Here is a 13532-nt window from a genome sequence, read left to right as displayed (position 1 = left end):
AATGTTTCGATACGATTTTGAAAGTTTGTAGTCGTAAAGCCAGAAAAAGCACAGCTGTGAAAATTTAGCGCGTATGTATACATTCATATCCTGCACCCCGTTGTAAGTTTAGGCAAAGACACAGTTTTCCTATTTTATCAGGGAAAAAGAATTTACCGTCTGAAGATATTGTGTACGGTGGTTTTCGTGAGCTGTAGAAATCACAGGTCTTGTTGAACGATCAACAAAGAAGACGTTTGTTTCATAGTGAGGACTAAAGACTGTTATGGGCGAAATGGCTTACGTGGGGTCTCCATCTCGGGGATCGTCCAGTTTCCCCTACAGTCGCACAGCTCCAAGTCTCGTTGAAGAAATCAGTGCTGCACAGTTTTCAAATTCAAATGTTAGAGGTATAGAAGAAGATTTGGCTCTTATCAGACAAGGAGAGAGAGCACAACAGCAACCACCAAGTGATGAAGGTGAGTCCAAACCTCTGTTTCCTTTATTATTTCTTCATAATGTAGGCCATGTTTATGATTTTAGATACAGAAGATGCCAGTGAAACAGATCAGCAGAAAAAGGAAGATGAATACACTGAAATGCGAGAACAGTAGGTTTTCAGTTTACTTGTTCTAATGAAGACTTGCTATTATTCCCTTGCATTTGTAGGATCTATCGGGACAAGTTGGCCTATTTAAAACAACAATTGGAACAGCTAGAACAAGGACTTCATCCTGATTACCAAAGAAAACTGAAAAAGCTAGAGACTGTCTACAAAGATAGGTAAATGATCCACTAAGTACACATCACTTCTGTAATGATTACTCAATCTTTTGGATAAAAATATAGACTACTACTAAATGAAGTATGGAAGGACTATGAAATGCAACGAGCAGAAGAAGAATATATCAACGAAAAGCAATCAGCTTCAAGAGAACTAGAGGAGAAAAAGATCGAATTACAAGAAAATCTCATTTCTGAGTTGGAAGAGAAGAAACGCCACGTGGAAACCGAACGTGTTACTATAGAACTCACTGGAGATTCCATGGAGGTAAGTTTTTGACTCGTGATGATATTTCCAATTTGATTTTTTATCGATCCCAAACGCAGATTAAAGCACCAACAACAAGAAAACTGCGCCGTCGTCCCAATGATCCCATCAACGTCAACTCCTCAACAGGCTCTTCTGACAAAAGAAGAAAAATGGCCCCAGCTCAGCTGGCTTACCTGCTTGATGAGAACGATGTTGTTGATGATTTAAGAGCTATTGAACGTGGGGCATCTGGCCCTCCGCCAACTAAACCCTCGGGAGGCACTGGTCCGTCGGCTATTCGAGGTTCCAATAATGGCATCCAGAATCGCCGGAGCAACTACAGTTCCCCAGCAAGACAGTCAGACCAGTCACCATCCAGGTAATCGAACTGACCATCTACTTTGAAAACTGTATAACTTAATAGTTTCAAATAGATCCCCAGTCCAAGGCCAGTCTTACGGTTATTCTGGTTGGAATAGTGGAGAGACCCAAGCGACATTTGAAGCTCGAGTAGAAGATGGCAAACTGTTTTATGAAAAACGATGGTAACTCGCTCCATTGCTGTTCTTCTAGTTTCCTAATTCAATAAACCCGTTATTTTTTAACAGGTATCATCGGGGGCAGACAGTCCAAGTGGAGGGAAAGAAGGCCCGCTTTGCAGGAGTTATTTCCGCAATCGGCACCGAGGCGGTAAAAATGTTTCCATTTAGTTTTTCATTCTTCACAGATTTAACTAACTTCTTATGTTTATCTTGTTCCTTAGGTTTGGGTGCGTCGCCCAGCTGACGGCGGCAAAGTCAAAATTTCCATTTGGCAGCTTTGCCGAGGTAAATACACACTCGGCCGTAAAGCTCCATGAAACAATTAAGAATTATCGTCGATTATTTGTTTTCCGCGCGTACGTATGTGAATTGTTAATCGTGACATAATTTCTTCCTTACGAATAGACAGTGTTCCGTTTCTTCGGTAGATTCCGACGATGACAACCAGCTCGTATTCATAATTTATTTTCATTCACTCGTCCTACACCATATTAAGACTAGGGCGTTTTGTGGTCCCTTCGATGTGTTGTGATTAAACGGAATAATTATTTTTATACATGCATTTTATAAGTAGGCGTCGGTAAGTCCGGAAGGCAGTTGTGATCTAGGCGGAATGAAAGAAAATGGAAGGCACGTTTTCCGGGTAATAAAACGAGCTCGGACCTTTTTTTTTAAAAAAAAATCAAGAAAATTAGCGAATAATTAATAGAGAATTAAAGATTTAAACGTTAGCATACCGTCGGAGGCCGTCGTATCGAGATGACTCCAACGTTGTAAAAGAAACTGGTGCGGGAAAGTTGTAAGGAGATTAGATTCGGCGATTGGGTCAATTTGGCACAATTATTGTTTTCTGCCCACTTGGGGCTGACTTGTAACTTAACATCGTGGTCACAACTTTCATCTGCAACAACTTGAGCGACAGATTCTGTAGAAGGCAAAGAAATTTGAGCACTTTTTTGCCTGATAGCTCTAACATGGGTTAGCCAGCGACGGACGGTTCGTTGAAGGATGCGGACGGATACACATATCTGGCGGACTTTGGAAAGGATTTGGGCAGTGGAACGCTTCCTCTTCCACCAACGCTTCACTCTATTTACTGCACGCGTCCGAACGACTGTTCGCCACCAATTTTGCAGTGTCACGGCAGCTTTTTGTCTACGCAGTTTTTCACGCCACCAGCGCTGTACTACGATGGCCGCCTGATGACGAATGCGAAACTTCCATCGTTCGGTCAGCTCAATCCCTTTCTCCGTGGCATACATTTGAGATTTTCCTACGCGTATTTCATTGGCCAACTGTATATAAGATCCTGTAATTTCACGGCATATCTCAATGGCTTCGAAAGATTCCTTTGGTCGTTTGGTAGATAGATATTTATAACGAGTGGCAAATTCCTCGTGACTCATTCTAGAAGTTGAAAATAATCCACGATTATCTCTAAATCGAGTCTTTAATGGTAGAAATTAAACCCACCTGATTGGAAAGCCGAAGGACGATACTTTAATCGTATCAATAACACCACAAGCATTTAACTGAGCATCGACGTAATCCTCGTCCCATCGTTGACTAGGCGACGAGGTATAATAGGGAGCGCTCAGTGATGGCCGGATGCAACGGATGTAATGAACATCACAGACATTAAGAATCCTCATCAAGTTGTCCAAGGAATTCTGTCATTTGAAGGCAGTAATGGAGTTATCCGTTCCAGTAACTGTTTGATTTTTATGTTAGTTACTTTGAATTTAGCTAGAACGGTGTGTCTTCGGCCATTCATCGTATGCGTTGCATTGACTATTAACGCGTCCTTCCCCAATAAAAGTTTGACAAAATAATTCCTGCTTTTGGAGAGTACAGACACCATCTCTGTAGGAATCTATAAAACAAAACAATGAATATCATAAATAATAGGTAAACATAAATGGAAACGAAATTGCTTTTACGTAATCGCGATTTTTATCCAACATTGCGACAGTGGAATACGATACGAGCCCAGCATAATGACCGATGGCAAATTCGACGGGCGGTGCTTTTATCTTTGACGAGCGAGGCATACGCGGGCTCGGCGGCATGCTTTTGATCCCTCTAGTTCTTTCATTCAAACTTGACTGAATCCTGATGCACACTTGCGAGTCATCGCATCCCCGATTAAGATAACACTCCTGCTCGTGGGGAAGTAATTCTATAGTATGCTTCTATATAATTACAAACGTTAGTTTATACTTCGTTTAGGACTCCAAAGACAGAAACTGGCCCATCGAGGAAGCTTATTAAATTTTGCTTATCCAAAGCGTTCTCGTCCAAGTCGATTGCTGTCAGACCTAATCCATTAAAACAAAGTATAATTAAACTTAATGGATAACTGGTTTTGGCTTATTTTATTTACCTTCATTAGCTAAATGTAGCTGTTGTTCTTTCAGATAGTTGACAGTGAAATAGTACTGCAATCTTTCGTTAGCATAATTAATGCAAAGCTGCTCCAGACTATTGCCATATTCGAACGACTCAAAGCCGTACAAGTCCAAAATACCTGTTACAGAAAACATGTAGTAAAATGAAAAGCACTAAATAGGAATAAGTTATTACAGAGATATTTTGGTATAGTAAATGCCGAATCTATGGCGTGTTCAAGTTTTCGATTTATGTTTTCAAGCACCGTGTCGAACGTCATACGGTACAAGAGTTTGATTAACGTATCGCGACGAGTTGCACATTCATTTTGAGAGTTGCAAGGCCGCACAACAGCAGGTGATTTGCTTCCGGCTTGAAAGTGCCGCACTGTAAACAGTTGAAATAGTTCGTTGCTGTTCAGACCAAGAAGACGAGCGGCAGATTCTAAATGATTTTGCTGATCCGTCGTCCAACTGTTGGCCCCTTTGTTGACTACGAATTCGACGTTACCCAAATGTAACAAAGCTGCCAAAACTTTCCACAGCTGTTGCGTTGTGTCATCAAGACTCAATTGCTCCAAAGCTGCCACTGTTGCGTGAAAATGAGCTTCATCCATTGCATTACAATCTCTTTGGGATGCAATCGACCATTTCAGAACATTTTGTAGATCCAGTTCTGCTTTTGTGCTCTCTGGTAAGCCAGCAAGCATCTAAAACATCAATGAAATGTTAGCAATTTGTTTGGCATGTAGTGTTTATGTTTGTAATTCAACCTGATAAAAGATGTGAAAATTTCTCTCTCCAGCTGCCTGTCGAGCAACCCGGGTAGACTCCAACAGGTAGGTTTCGATGTGAGCACTTACTAGCTGCGTGTTAGCACCTTCGCCGATATACACCAATCGAATCAACTTGCCAAAACGGCTACTGTTTTCGTTTCTTAGAGTTTGAGCATTTCCCAGAGCTTCTAGCAATGGATTAGATCTGCAAAGCAGCACCTCAATATTATCTGAATTTGGTACTTCGTTATTGTTGGTCTCCATCACAGCAAAGAAGGACAGTAGGTAAAGTGCATTACATGTCTACAAATGAAAAGCTTTTAGGACAAATGTCAAATTAAGCATACTTCAGTGATTTCATTACCTTTCCGGCACCACTCTCACCATTGACAACAATAGCTTGGTGTGTTTTACCTAATCCCCATTGCAAGTGTCTCAAAGTACGCTGGCCAAGTGCAAAGACATGCGGTGTTTTGTAAGTAAATGATTCGTGGGCAAATAACTCCATCATTCTTTTTGAATAAAGCCCTGGCACATCCTTTAGAGGATTTAGTGCTACTAAAGTTGGCCCTGCCCATGTATAAAACTGTTTCTGTTTGTAGCGTGATCGTAGGCATTGTAGGACTAAAAGCAAACAATGTTTTACGACAACTGCACAATTTCGGTGAAAGTTTTTAGTCGTGTTTCATGCAGATAACGTACCTGTGCTCGTTTCTAGTTTCTGTAGGTGTGTCAAGTCTTCAATGTTTTCGTGCATTTTACGCACTGTGAAAGGCACTAATTCTCACTGTTGAATACAACACAAATCTAGATGAGGGAGTAAATAAATTATAGTCAAAGGGGAATCAAAAAAGGGTAGGGCAAACTAGAGTATATCGCACGTCTAGAGTCCAAACGGTCATATGTTTTGAATTATCTAGGACCCCAAGGTACTGATCATATGTTTCTTCCACAAAGAAATAAGGCTAAACAGTACCTGGAAATGTATGCAAGATAATGAAAAATTCGTGACATGAAACACGTAGGCATAAATCCTCTTATTTCATAAACCACCTTCATACCCGAAAAAAAAAACAAATAGGATTGACCCTTCCCAAAAGGATTTGCTGCTTTCAAAGTTGCGTTTCGTTGTTTACAATACAGTCTAAGCAAATCTGCAGTACGAAACTCACGTCAACTGTGCGTCTTACGTGCTCGTGACCAAAATGATCCAAAAGCTCAGTGCATAAATGAATAAACCAGATGGGAATGACAAAGCTATTAATAAATTTGACAAATACCATGCCACATTTGGGCCTGACGCACACAGAAAGAAATCTATTAGGTTTTGGTGTAATCCTCCTAGAAAGCCGAGCACCGATCGCGTAACTAAAAGTTCTCGGTAACTACACAATTTCAGAAGGCAATGATTAACTAGTAAGTTAATTGGGACTCAATTACTATTAGCAACACGTATCATGCCTGAGTGGCAATCCAGTTTAATGAGGATTTTGCCGACATGAAAGATACACCATCGTATCACGAGAATAATTTCCCTTTGTTACGATCAAAAACTAAACCAGCTGGGTCAAGATTAAAGGTACGTTTAGTTCGAATTACTGTTTACTTAAGATCTAACCTGAAAACCGTCAAGCCAATGACTAACATGCGTTACGTAATCAAAAAGAACACGAATACCAATAACTGTGTGTAATCAGTTTCCTTTTACGTTGGTCGACTTTGCAATATTTTATGGATTGATTCTGTTCAACATGGCGATGATTTCCATCGCAGCTTGCTTGCTCTCCAAAGTGATGTTAAATTCGACTCGATTTTTGAAAAAGAATGACGTTATCTCTGTCGCATTTAACAGGAAATACTCCAAAACACCCACTGCATGTTGGAGTGCATCTTTTCCATACCACGTCGCTTCTTCTGGCCAATAATTCCGACTCATATAATGGAACAAACATGTCTTCAAGACATACGACGTCAAGCTAGATTTCCTCGGAATTTCTCGTTCGATGTTATCTTTGCTGTGATGAAGGGCTGCCAGAAATTTGAGTAATTGATAGACACGACCAACTGAAGCATCTGCACGCAGTAACATATCCCTCTCTAACGTGGGATATGTAGGACGCCATTGAATCCCGGCATCAGGACGTTGGGGGACAAGTATGACATCATTGTTGCTATTATCTTTCATGAACCAAATTTCAAGTGGCTGTTGAACAATCATAACGCCAATTGATAAATCGACGCTGATTTTCATAGGGTCCAAAGGATATCTTCCACCGTGAATGAAATAGATGGTGACACCAGTTCTACCCAGAATGATCTTGGGGAACGATAAGATATCGCTCTGGACAAGTTCCACTGCTTCGAAGATGCACTTCTTAAAGAGATTTAATAATTCACTGGCGTTAACTGCTCCATTTGCATCTTTTAGAACAACTGGATCACTGCCAATGTAAATAACTTCGTTGGGATCTGACGGCGTTTGACTGAAATACTTCAAAATGGCTATATAATCGAATTCACTAGCTAGAAAAATGTTGGTCTTTTCAGCTGAACTACCAGTGTGGACTAACTGACTGATTGCAAATAACGGGCATAGCTCTGCTACGTTGTCCATCAACAGTTCCAGGTACTCTTCGACATCTTTTCCAACACGACACCAATTGCAAGTGGTTGGTGATGCATCGCATTGCTCGCGTGAGTGCGAATGTTTCTCCAGGTAACGAAAAATTAACGGGCCAAGAATGTTGTTGCTCTTTTCTTGACAATGCCAAGCTGCGTGAAGACGTTTCCACTCATCAAAATCGGGTAAACAAATGTTTTTTTCTGTCGTGTTGAAATTACAGAGATCCAATTCTTCAGTTTCGTTCGTTATCATTAATCTTTTGCTTTTCAGTGGTTCTTCGTTCCATTCTTTCTCCAAGTACGTTGTTGGGTAGCTTTTTCCTTGATTGTTTGTAGTGTCCACTAGTATGGCATCGATGGGAAAGACTAGCAAGACAATCGCTAACATCAGCACCTAAAAATGTAGAACAATTTAGATTGAGGGTGTAGTTAAGTGTAACATATTATACTTTATTACCTTCATGTTGTTAAAGTAAAACTTCAAGTAGAAATTTGTCTTCAGCGTTTTTGGAAACACGTCAATCGTTGTCGGATAACATGCACACATTCAAGGACTTGAACAGGCTGACGTCACTTTGTACGTGACAACTTAAGAACAACGCAAATGTAAAACTACACTTGCATTCTTATTTCATTACACGTTTAGCCATTTTCGTGAGTAGTCCATGATTTACTGGTAATATGTAAATCTTAAACTTTGATTAAACCAATCCGAGTTGCATTTACTAGGATCATTGGTCTATTTGATAAGCAAACAGACAACACAGTCAATCTGAGATTAAAATTCACACGAAAATATACAAGCATATAAACACTATACGATATTTCGCACTGTGCGTCAGCGTATTAGTGCATAATAAACTCGTTTAAGTACTTAACAAAAGTATCAAAGGTAAACAATATAATTATTACACCAATTTATTTAAGACAGAAATGATTTCTGCGACAGCTTTCCTACTCTTCGGCGTGACGTTGAACACAACAATCTCTTTGTTGAAATACGACGTCATCTCACACGAATGAATAGGAAATTGACGCAAAATGCCCACGGCGTGACGGAGGGCGTCTTCCGGCTGCCACGGAGGAGGTTGGTAGTTATGGCGCATGTAACGGAACAAGCAAGTCTTCAAGGCGTATGACGACAGACTGGATTTCCTCGGTATTTCGCGCTTAAAATTCCCCTTGGAGTGATGGAGAGCTGCCAAGAACTTCAGCAACTGATACACTCGCGAAACTTGTTCACCTGCGTGAAGTAGCATGTCCCGCTCTAAAGTCGGATAAGATAGACGCCATTGGCTGCCGACGCCACGTCGATGGGGTACTAAAAGGACGACACCTTCGACGTCGTCTGAAACAAACCAGCCGTTAGAGATCATGGCCGGTTGTTCGGCCGCTTTGACAGCGATCGTGATGTCGACGCTAACTTTCACCGCGGCCGAAGGATGTCTTCCACGATAGAGGAAATAAATTGTGACGCACGTTTCACCGTAGGCAACTGTCGGTGCGAAAACGTGGACACTGTGAACACGTTCCACAGCGTCCGTGATCGTGTTCATGAATAAAAAGAGTAGGACACTTGAATTGATTGGAGATTCGCCGTCTTTGAAGGCCACGAAAGCCGGATCGTTGCCCGTGTAGACGATCTGATTAGGATCAGATGAAGACTGGCGGAAATTTTTCAAAACGACACCTCGGTCGAACTCACTAGCTCGGAAAATGTTGGTTTTCTCCGCCGAACTTCCGTAATGGATCAGTCGTTCGGCTGCGAAAAGGGAACACAGTTCTTCAACCTTGTCCATCAACCTGTTGAGGTACTCATCGACATCAGATCCAACACGACACCAATCGCAATTGCCTGCCGATTTTTCGCACAATTCACGCCGATGTGAATGGTTGTCCAGGTAACTAAAAATGAGCTGATCAAGTTGTCCGGCAACGACTTCTGGGCAGTGCCACGCAACGTGAATTGTTTGCCAGTCTCTGAAAGCTGGAAGAAAAATGCTGTTTTCTCTCATGTTAAAACTTAACAATCCAGATTCATCAACGTAATCGATCTGATGATTGTAGATCATCCGTCGATGTAACGGCGAATGGATTTTAACGTGCACGGTTGGCCGACACGATTTCAAAATGGATTTCAATTGGCACTTTTCAGTACGTGAATTGATGACATCACCGTCTAATTTAAATAAAATAGTTTTCACATCTTCTGCTACGTTGCCGTTCCCGGAATCACAATCTAGACGAACGTTTTCAATGCCGTGGTTTATGAGCGTCCGAATTCGGTTAATTATATCACTGACGCCATTGCGAAGCAGCTGGACAAGTGCGTCACAAATCCGCGAAGAGATACAGTCGTGTTGAACGAGTGTTTGAATCAAGTTAATCACATTATCAATGTCGTAACGACAAAGAAATGAAACTGATGCAGATCCCGTGCTGGCGTGATGAATTTCAACACCAGATTGAGCGAAGAATCCGATCAGTTCGATGAGTTGGTCGTACGTGTAATGACGGCACAACATAAAAATGGCGTTTGGAACACCGTTCGGATCTGCAGAATTTTCCAAGAGGATTTCGAAGGAAGCGTAGACGCGATACTTGCAGTTTGAACGAATAGAAGACACTTCGCTTTTGCTGCGATGACGTGAACGTTCGATTCGATCTTCAATCACGGCGGGATTGGCGCACAATGCAACACATTCCTGGCATCCCTAATTTAGAAAAATAAAATAAAAGTGAAATACGAAGACGAGGTAAAGTTTCGTTACTAACCTCAGATGCGTAAACGAATTCCAGTGACATTGAGGGTAAAAGAAAATTTCTGAAATGGATGCAGACATCGCATACATTCCAACACCCAACGAGACTGCGAACAAAAATGAAACCGAAACAACAACACACAAATAAAACTGGGCCCTATTTCAACAGACAGAACATGAATTAATAGGATTAATGTTATCTCTAGGACTGTACATGATAAGAGATATAACACCAACTCTAAGCATAGACCACCTATCAACAGGTATACATAAAACACTGGGCAGAAAGGAGAACCGACAAACAAGTTCAAATATTCATAAAACACAAAGTGTTATCCGTACATGTGACAAGTGGAGAAAATTATGTAAATAGAAACAATATCTTTAACAAACAAATTGAATCCGTTTAGCATCAATGACGCTAGGTTGGACGCTGCGATTTCGACATGGAATTTCCAATTTTTTAGTCCCAACCCAAAGATTAATCTTAAGGAATATTAGATTGTCAGGATCACACTGGAAATTTCAGGGGACATACAATTCTCTGGCTTGTATCCAGGGGATGGTGTAACTCCCCAACAACGAAAATTTTGCCCATTTTCTGGGCATCTTCACAATATCACACTGAGATTAGGTCGAGTCCTTTGACTAGATTAAAAATGTAACAACGATCTGAACAGCCATGGTCCTTACTGGTACACAATGAGAGAATGACAATCAGTTGTGATGTTCTGCTGTACCCATGCAACTGAAATAGGAAGGGTATTGCATTTTGTGTGTCCGTATCCATCTTTACATGGGCTTTTTTTTTTTTTTTTTTACTTTCCAAACCCTCTCGACTTAATTAAGGAAATAAACTTGGGGAGGGAAGAGGGAGGAACAACTTTGGATTCATTTTGCTATACTTCTGCCAATGTTAACGTAAATATTGTGTAAAACTAAAACTTGGGTTGTTATTTAGCTGCATGAAAATCGTGTTCCATAACCTGCTGAATGCTAGCTTTTCCGGATGTTCTCATGAATGACGCCATGCCCTATGGTAACTGTAGGCGGTGTGCTCATCAATATATCCAACCTCCAATGCTTCTGCATTTAAAACTACATTGAACAAGCAGCATTCAGTTTAGAAAAAAATTTTACATTTCTTACCATTAACAAAACTTTATTTCAAAACTTTGTTCAGAAGTTTCCGGAAGAACCCGTGCCTTGTATTATGCGTTAAGCCACGGCCCATCTCTAGGGGCAAGTTGTGTAAGCTTCTTATTATAAATGATTTAAAGCGTCTTGGAGATCGAGGGATGTTCTTTCCATCTTAACACACGTGAATAAGCTCAGGTGAATTTTCTAAACAAAAACGTAGGCCAAAGTAAGTCACGTAGACATAAAAGTTTTTTTCAGATTACCAGGAGTTTCAGGTGTTGATAACAACTACGGCAATAGTTGTCTGTGAAACTACAACTTGATCACATTCTACAATGTCACGAGAACGATCTCTGGTGTCAGTGGACGTTTCAGGTTCGTTTCCAATTAGATCCTGGGTTGTGCACCTGAAGCTTACACCTGACATAGCAGAGACAATATCCATCATCTAGAGATTAAATGGGCTGTGTATACCAGGATTGAAATAGAATGGATAAGATTAAAGCTTTAAACTTCAATTTGGAATGACCTTCGCAGGCTGTCTGCAACACATTCTCAAAAATGAATGGTTGATGTAGAGCGAAGGTCATATACAAACAGCCAAACAAAAAAGGATTTGCACATACTTATTCTTAATTCACACACTCTTTTGAAAGTTAAAACATTCAACCTACTATCTTTAAAATAAAATTGGAGTTAAATTGCATTCAGGTATATACTTTTGACCACACATGCAAAGTATTGTTCTGAGGATTATAGTTGAAACTCTTAAGTTCCAACTTGGTATAATTGGCATAGTTGAATATCACCTGAACCAAACTTGAAAAATAGAAAAAGTTGAGCTTACCTATTGTTTTACTCGACGTGTGTAGTCAAGAGATTTTTTTTGGCGCCCACTCCTTTTCCGGAGTTTTTCGTTATGTAAAAAATGGCCGACTAAACCCTTACCTCCTTTGTATACGCTCAAACAAACTTTCCCCATCCATGCCCAGTACACAAAAGGGTCACTCTGTGTATATACACATAAGAAAAATCCAAACTACAACATGGCAAAGAAAGAAGCAGATCAATAACTTTTAAAAAACATTTCTACCTTTTTTTTCACGTTGCCTTTTTGAGATAATCTTGCACTGACGCGTATTTTTCATTTAAAAAAAAAAGGGGGACAGTTACGCAGTGGGCGTATATCAACAATTTCATATGACATTTTGCTGGAGTTTGAGGAGAAAATGCAGAACGTTCGAGGAAAGTAGTCAAGTTCAATTATAGCAATCATAGCAGACTGTCAACTCTATTGAAAAAAATATGTTAGCAAACCGATTGTTGTCATGACAATGAGCCAAACATTATCCGAATAGATCTGATCAAAGCCCACAAAGTTTGCCGGAGATTGTCATGTCTGATAATCATTTCCGATTTCGCCCAAAAAAATACTTTTGTAAGAGTATGTTAAATAATTTTGTTTGGCAAAAATCAGCAACCCGTGAATCGTTTTAAGAAGCTGATTATTGTTGTCGTCTGAAACCTGAATTGCACAGGAACGACTTTGTGAGCATCACTAAAGAATGAAAGAATTTTCTTCGAAAATCGCGTAGGGTTTGGTTTAGATAAAACGTCTTGGTAGACGAGTATTGATTTCTGTCGCTATTTTAACAGCCCAATGTTTTTCTAGTCTACTTGCAGTGGGTGTTTTGAACTAGGTTCTACCAAGGCCACTGATGATGGAAGTCATAAACACTCATCAAATAGGCCCTTAAAACATCTCATTCGAAATGGGATGAGCATATGAATATGAAAATAAAACGGATATGCTATAGACGTGAATCAAAGAAAAGCAATAGCCTTGGCTTTTTTTTTTTTGTCTAATTCAAAATGTCGTCGTGCTCGGCTGCTACGGCAAATTACTTCTTAAAATTTAATATCGGAATACCTTTCAATAAACATCACGACAACTGTTGCAGAGTGCAATCCAACTAGTTACATCGACATGGATTCCACACAAAAAGCAATTTGGAAAAATTAACAAAAGAATTTATAAAAGACGCCGTTGAAGTCATCAAACTTGTTAAGTAATAGATGAAAGGAGAAAGCTAGAAAAATGAGGTCTTTGAAGATATTATAATAGGCAGTAATTATAATACAATCTTGTCGGGGCTCTTATTAATCCTATTACAACCCACCAAAATGAAACTTACTTGAAAACGTTCGCCAGACGTTATAGATTGGTGCGCAGGTTCAAACTTGGACGCAAGTTCCGGTTCACAGGTCCACACCAGTTGCAATCACGATGT

General features: G+C 40.2%; 4 protein-coding genes across 4 annotated transcripts; 1 reads left to right on the top strand and 3 right to left on the bottom strand.

The window, feature by feature from the left end:
• The first annotated feature begins 199 nt into the window (after positions 1–199).
• On the top strand, positions 200–2001 carry LOC130702587 (sin3 histone deacetylase corepressor complex component SDS3-like). Its single transcript, XM_057524264.2, has 8 exons — positions 200–458; positions 523–589; positions 649–762; positions 829–1030; positions 1090–1391; positions 1447–1557; positions 1621–1702; positions 1776–2001. Exons 1-8 carry the CDS (start codon positions 266–268, stop codon positions 1869–1871), a joined length of 1167 nt encoding a protein of 388 aa, XP_057380247.1. The 5' UTR covers positions 200–265; the 3' UTR covers positions 1872–2001.
• Positions 2002–2005: 4 nt separating this feature from the next.
• On the bottom strand, positions 2006–5651 carry LOC130702575 (unconventional myosin-XIX-like). The gene is made up of 11 exons (XM_057524245.2): positions 5420–5651; positions 5082–5341; positions 4715–5020; positions 4138–4651; positions 3938–4081; positions 3775–3872; positions 3495–3713; positions 3290–3427; positions 3028–3224; positions 2292–2961; positions 2006–2217 (listed from the first exon to the last, which is right to left on the bottom strand). The coding sequence occupies exons 1-11, from the start codon at positions 5472–5474 to the stop codon at positions 2119–2121; spliced, it is 2700 nt and encodes an 899-aa protein (XP_057380228.1). The 5' UTR covers positions 5475–5651; the 3' UTR covers positions 2006–2118.
• A 737-nt stretch (positions 5652–6388) lies between these two features.
• Positions 6389–7724, bottom strand: LOC130702585 (uncharacterized). Its single transcript, XM_057524262.2, has one exon. It carries the CDS (start codon positions 7590–7592, stop codon positions 6447–6449), a length of 1146 nt encoding a protein of 381 aa, XP_057380245.2. The 5' UTR covers positions 7593–7724; the 3' UTR covers positions 6389–6446.
• Positions 7725–8200: 476 nt separating this feature from the next.
• Positions 8201–11757, bottom strand: LOC130702580 (uncharacterized). The gene is made up of 4 exons (XM_057524254.2): positions 11505–11757; positions 11251–11445; positions 10115–11187; positions 8201–10053 (listed from the first exon to the last, which is right to left on the bottom strand). Exons 3-4 carry the CDS (start codon positions 10142–10144, stop codon positions 8248–8250), a joined length of 1836 nt encoding a protein of 611 aa, XP_057380237.1. The 5' UTR covers positions 10145–11187; positions 11251–11445; positions 11505–11757; the 3' UTR covers positions 8201–8247.
• Between the last annotated feature and the right edge of the window lie 1775 nt (positions 11758–13532).

The sequence above is a fragment of the Daphnia carinata genome, chromosome 6, assembly GCF_022539665.2.
Source record: "Daphnia carinata strain CSIRO-1 chromosome 6, CSIRO_AGI_Dcar_HiC_V3, whole genome shotgun sequence".
In the NCBI taxonomy this organism is placed as follows: Eukaryota; Metazoa; Arthropoda; class Branchiopoda; order Diplostraca; family Daphniidae; genus Daphnia; species Daphnia carinata.
This window is presented reverse-complemented; position numbering and strand designations above follow the sequence as displayed.

What these genes read in the sequence shown, in the direction of transcription:
- LOC130702580 (XM_057524254.2), bottom strand. Translation starts at nt 10,144, where the DNA reads ATGTCACTGGAATTCGTTTACGCATCTGAG. An exon ending in AATTCGTTTACGCATCTGAG is followed by an intron (nt 10,054 to 10,114) that starts GTTAGTAACGAA and finishes TTTCTAAATTAG; the next exon opens with GGATGCCAGGAATGTGTTGC.
- LOC130702587 (XM_057524264.2), top strand. Translation starts at nt 266, where the DNA reads ATGGGCGAAATGGCTTACGTGGGGTCTCCATCTCGGGGATCGTCCAGT. An exon ending in GCAACCACCAAGTGATGAAG is followed by an intron (nt 459 to 522) that starts GTGAGTCCAAAC and finishes TTATGATTTTAG; the next exon opens with ATACAGAAGATGCCAGTGAA. An exon ending in TCAGACCAGTCACCATCCAG is followed by an intron (nt 1,392 to 1,446) that starts GTAATCGAACTG and finishes AGTTTCAAATAG; the next exon opens with ATCCCCAGTCCAAGGCCAGT.
- LOC130702575 (XM_057524245.2), bottom strand. Translation starts at nt 5,474, where the DNA reads ATGCACGAAAACATTGAAGACTTGACACACCTACAGAAACTAGAAACG. An exon ending in TACTATACCAAAATATCTCT is followed by an intron (nt 4,082 to 4,137) that starts GTAATAACTTAT and finishes TTTCTGTAACAG; the next exon opens with GTATTTTGGACTTGTACGGC. An exon ending in CGATACGACGGCCTCCGACG is followed by an intron (nt 2,218 to 2,291) that starts GTATGCTAACGT and finishes TTAAAAAAAAAG; the next exon opens with GTCCGAGCTCGTTTTATTAC.
- LOC130702585 (XM_057524262.2), bottom strand. Translation starts at nt 7,592, where the DNA reads ATGATAACGAACGAAACTGAAGAATTGGATCTCTGTAATTTCAACACG.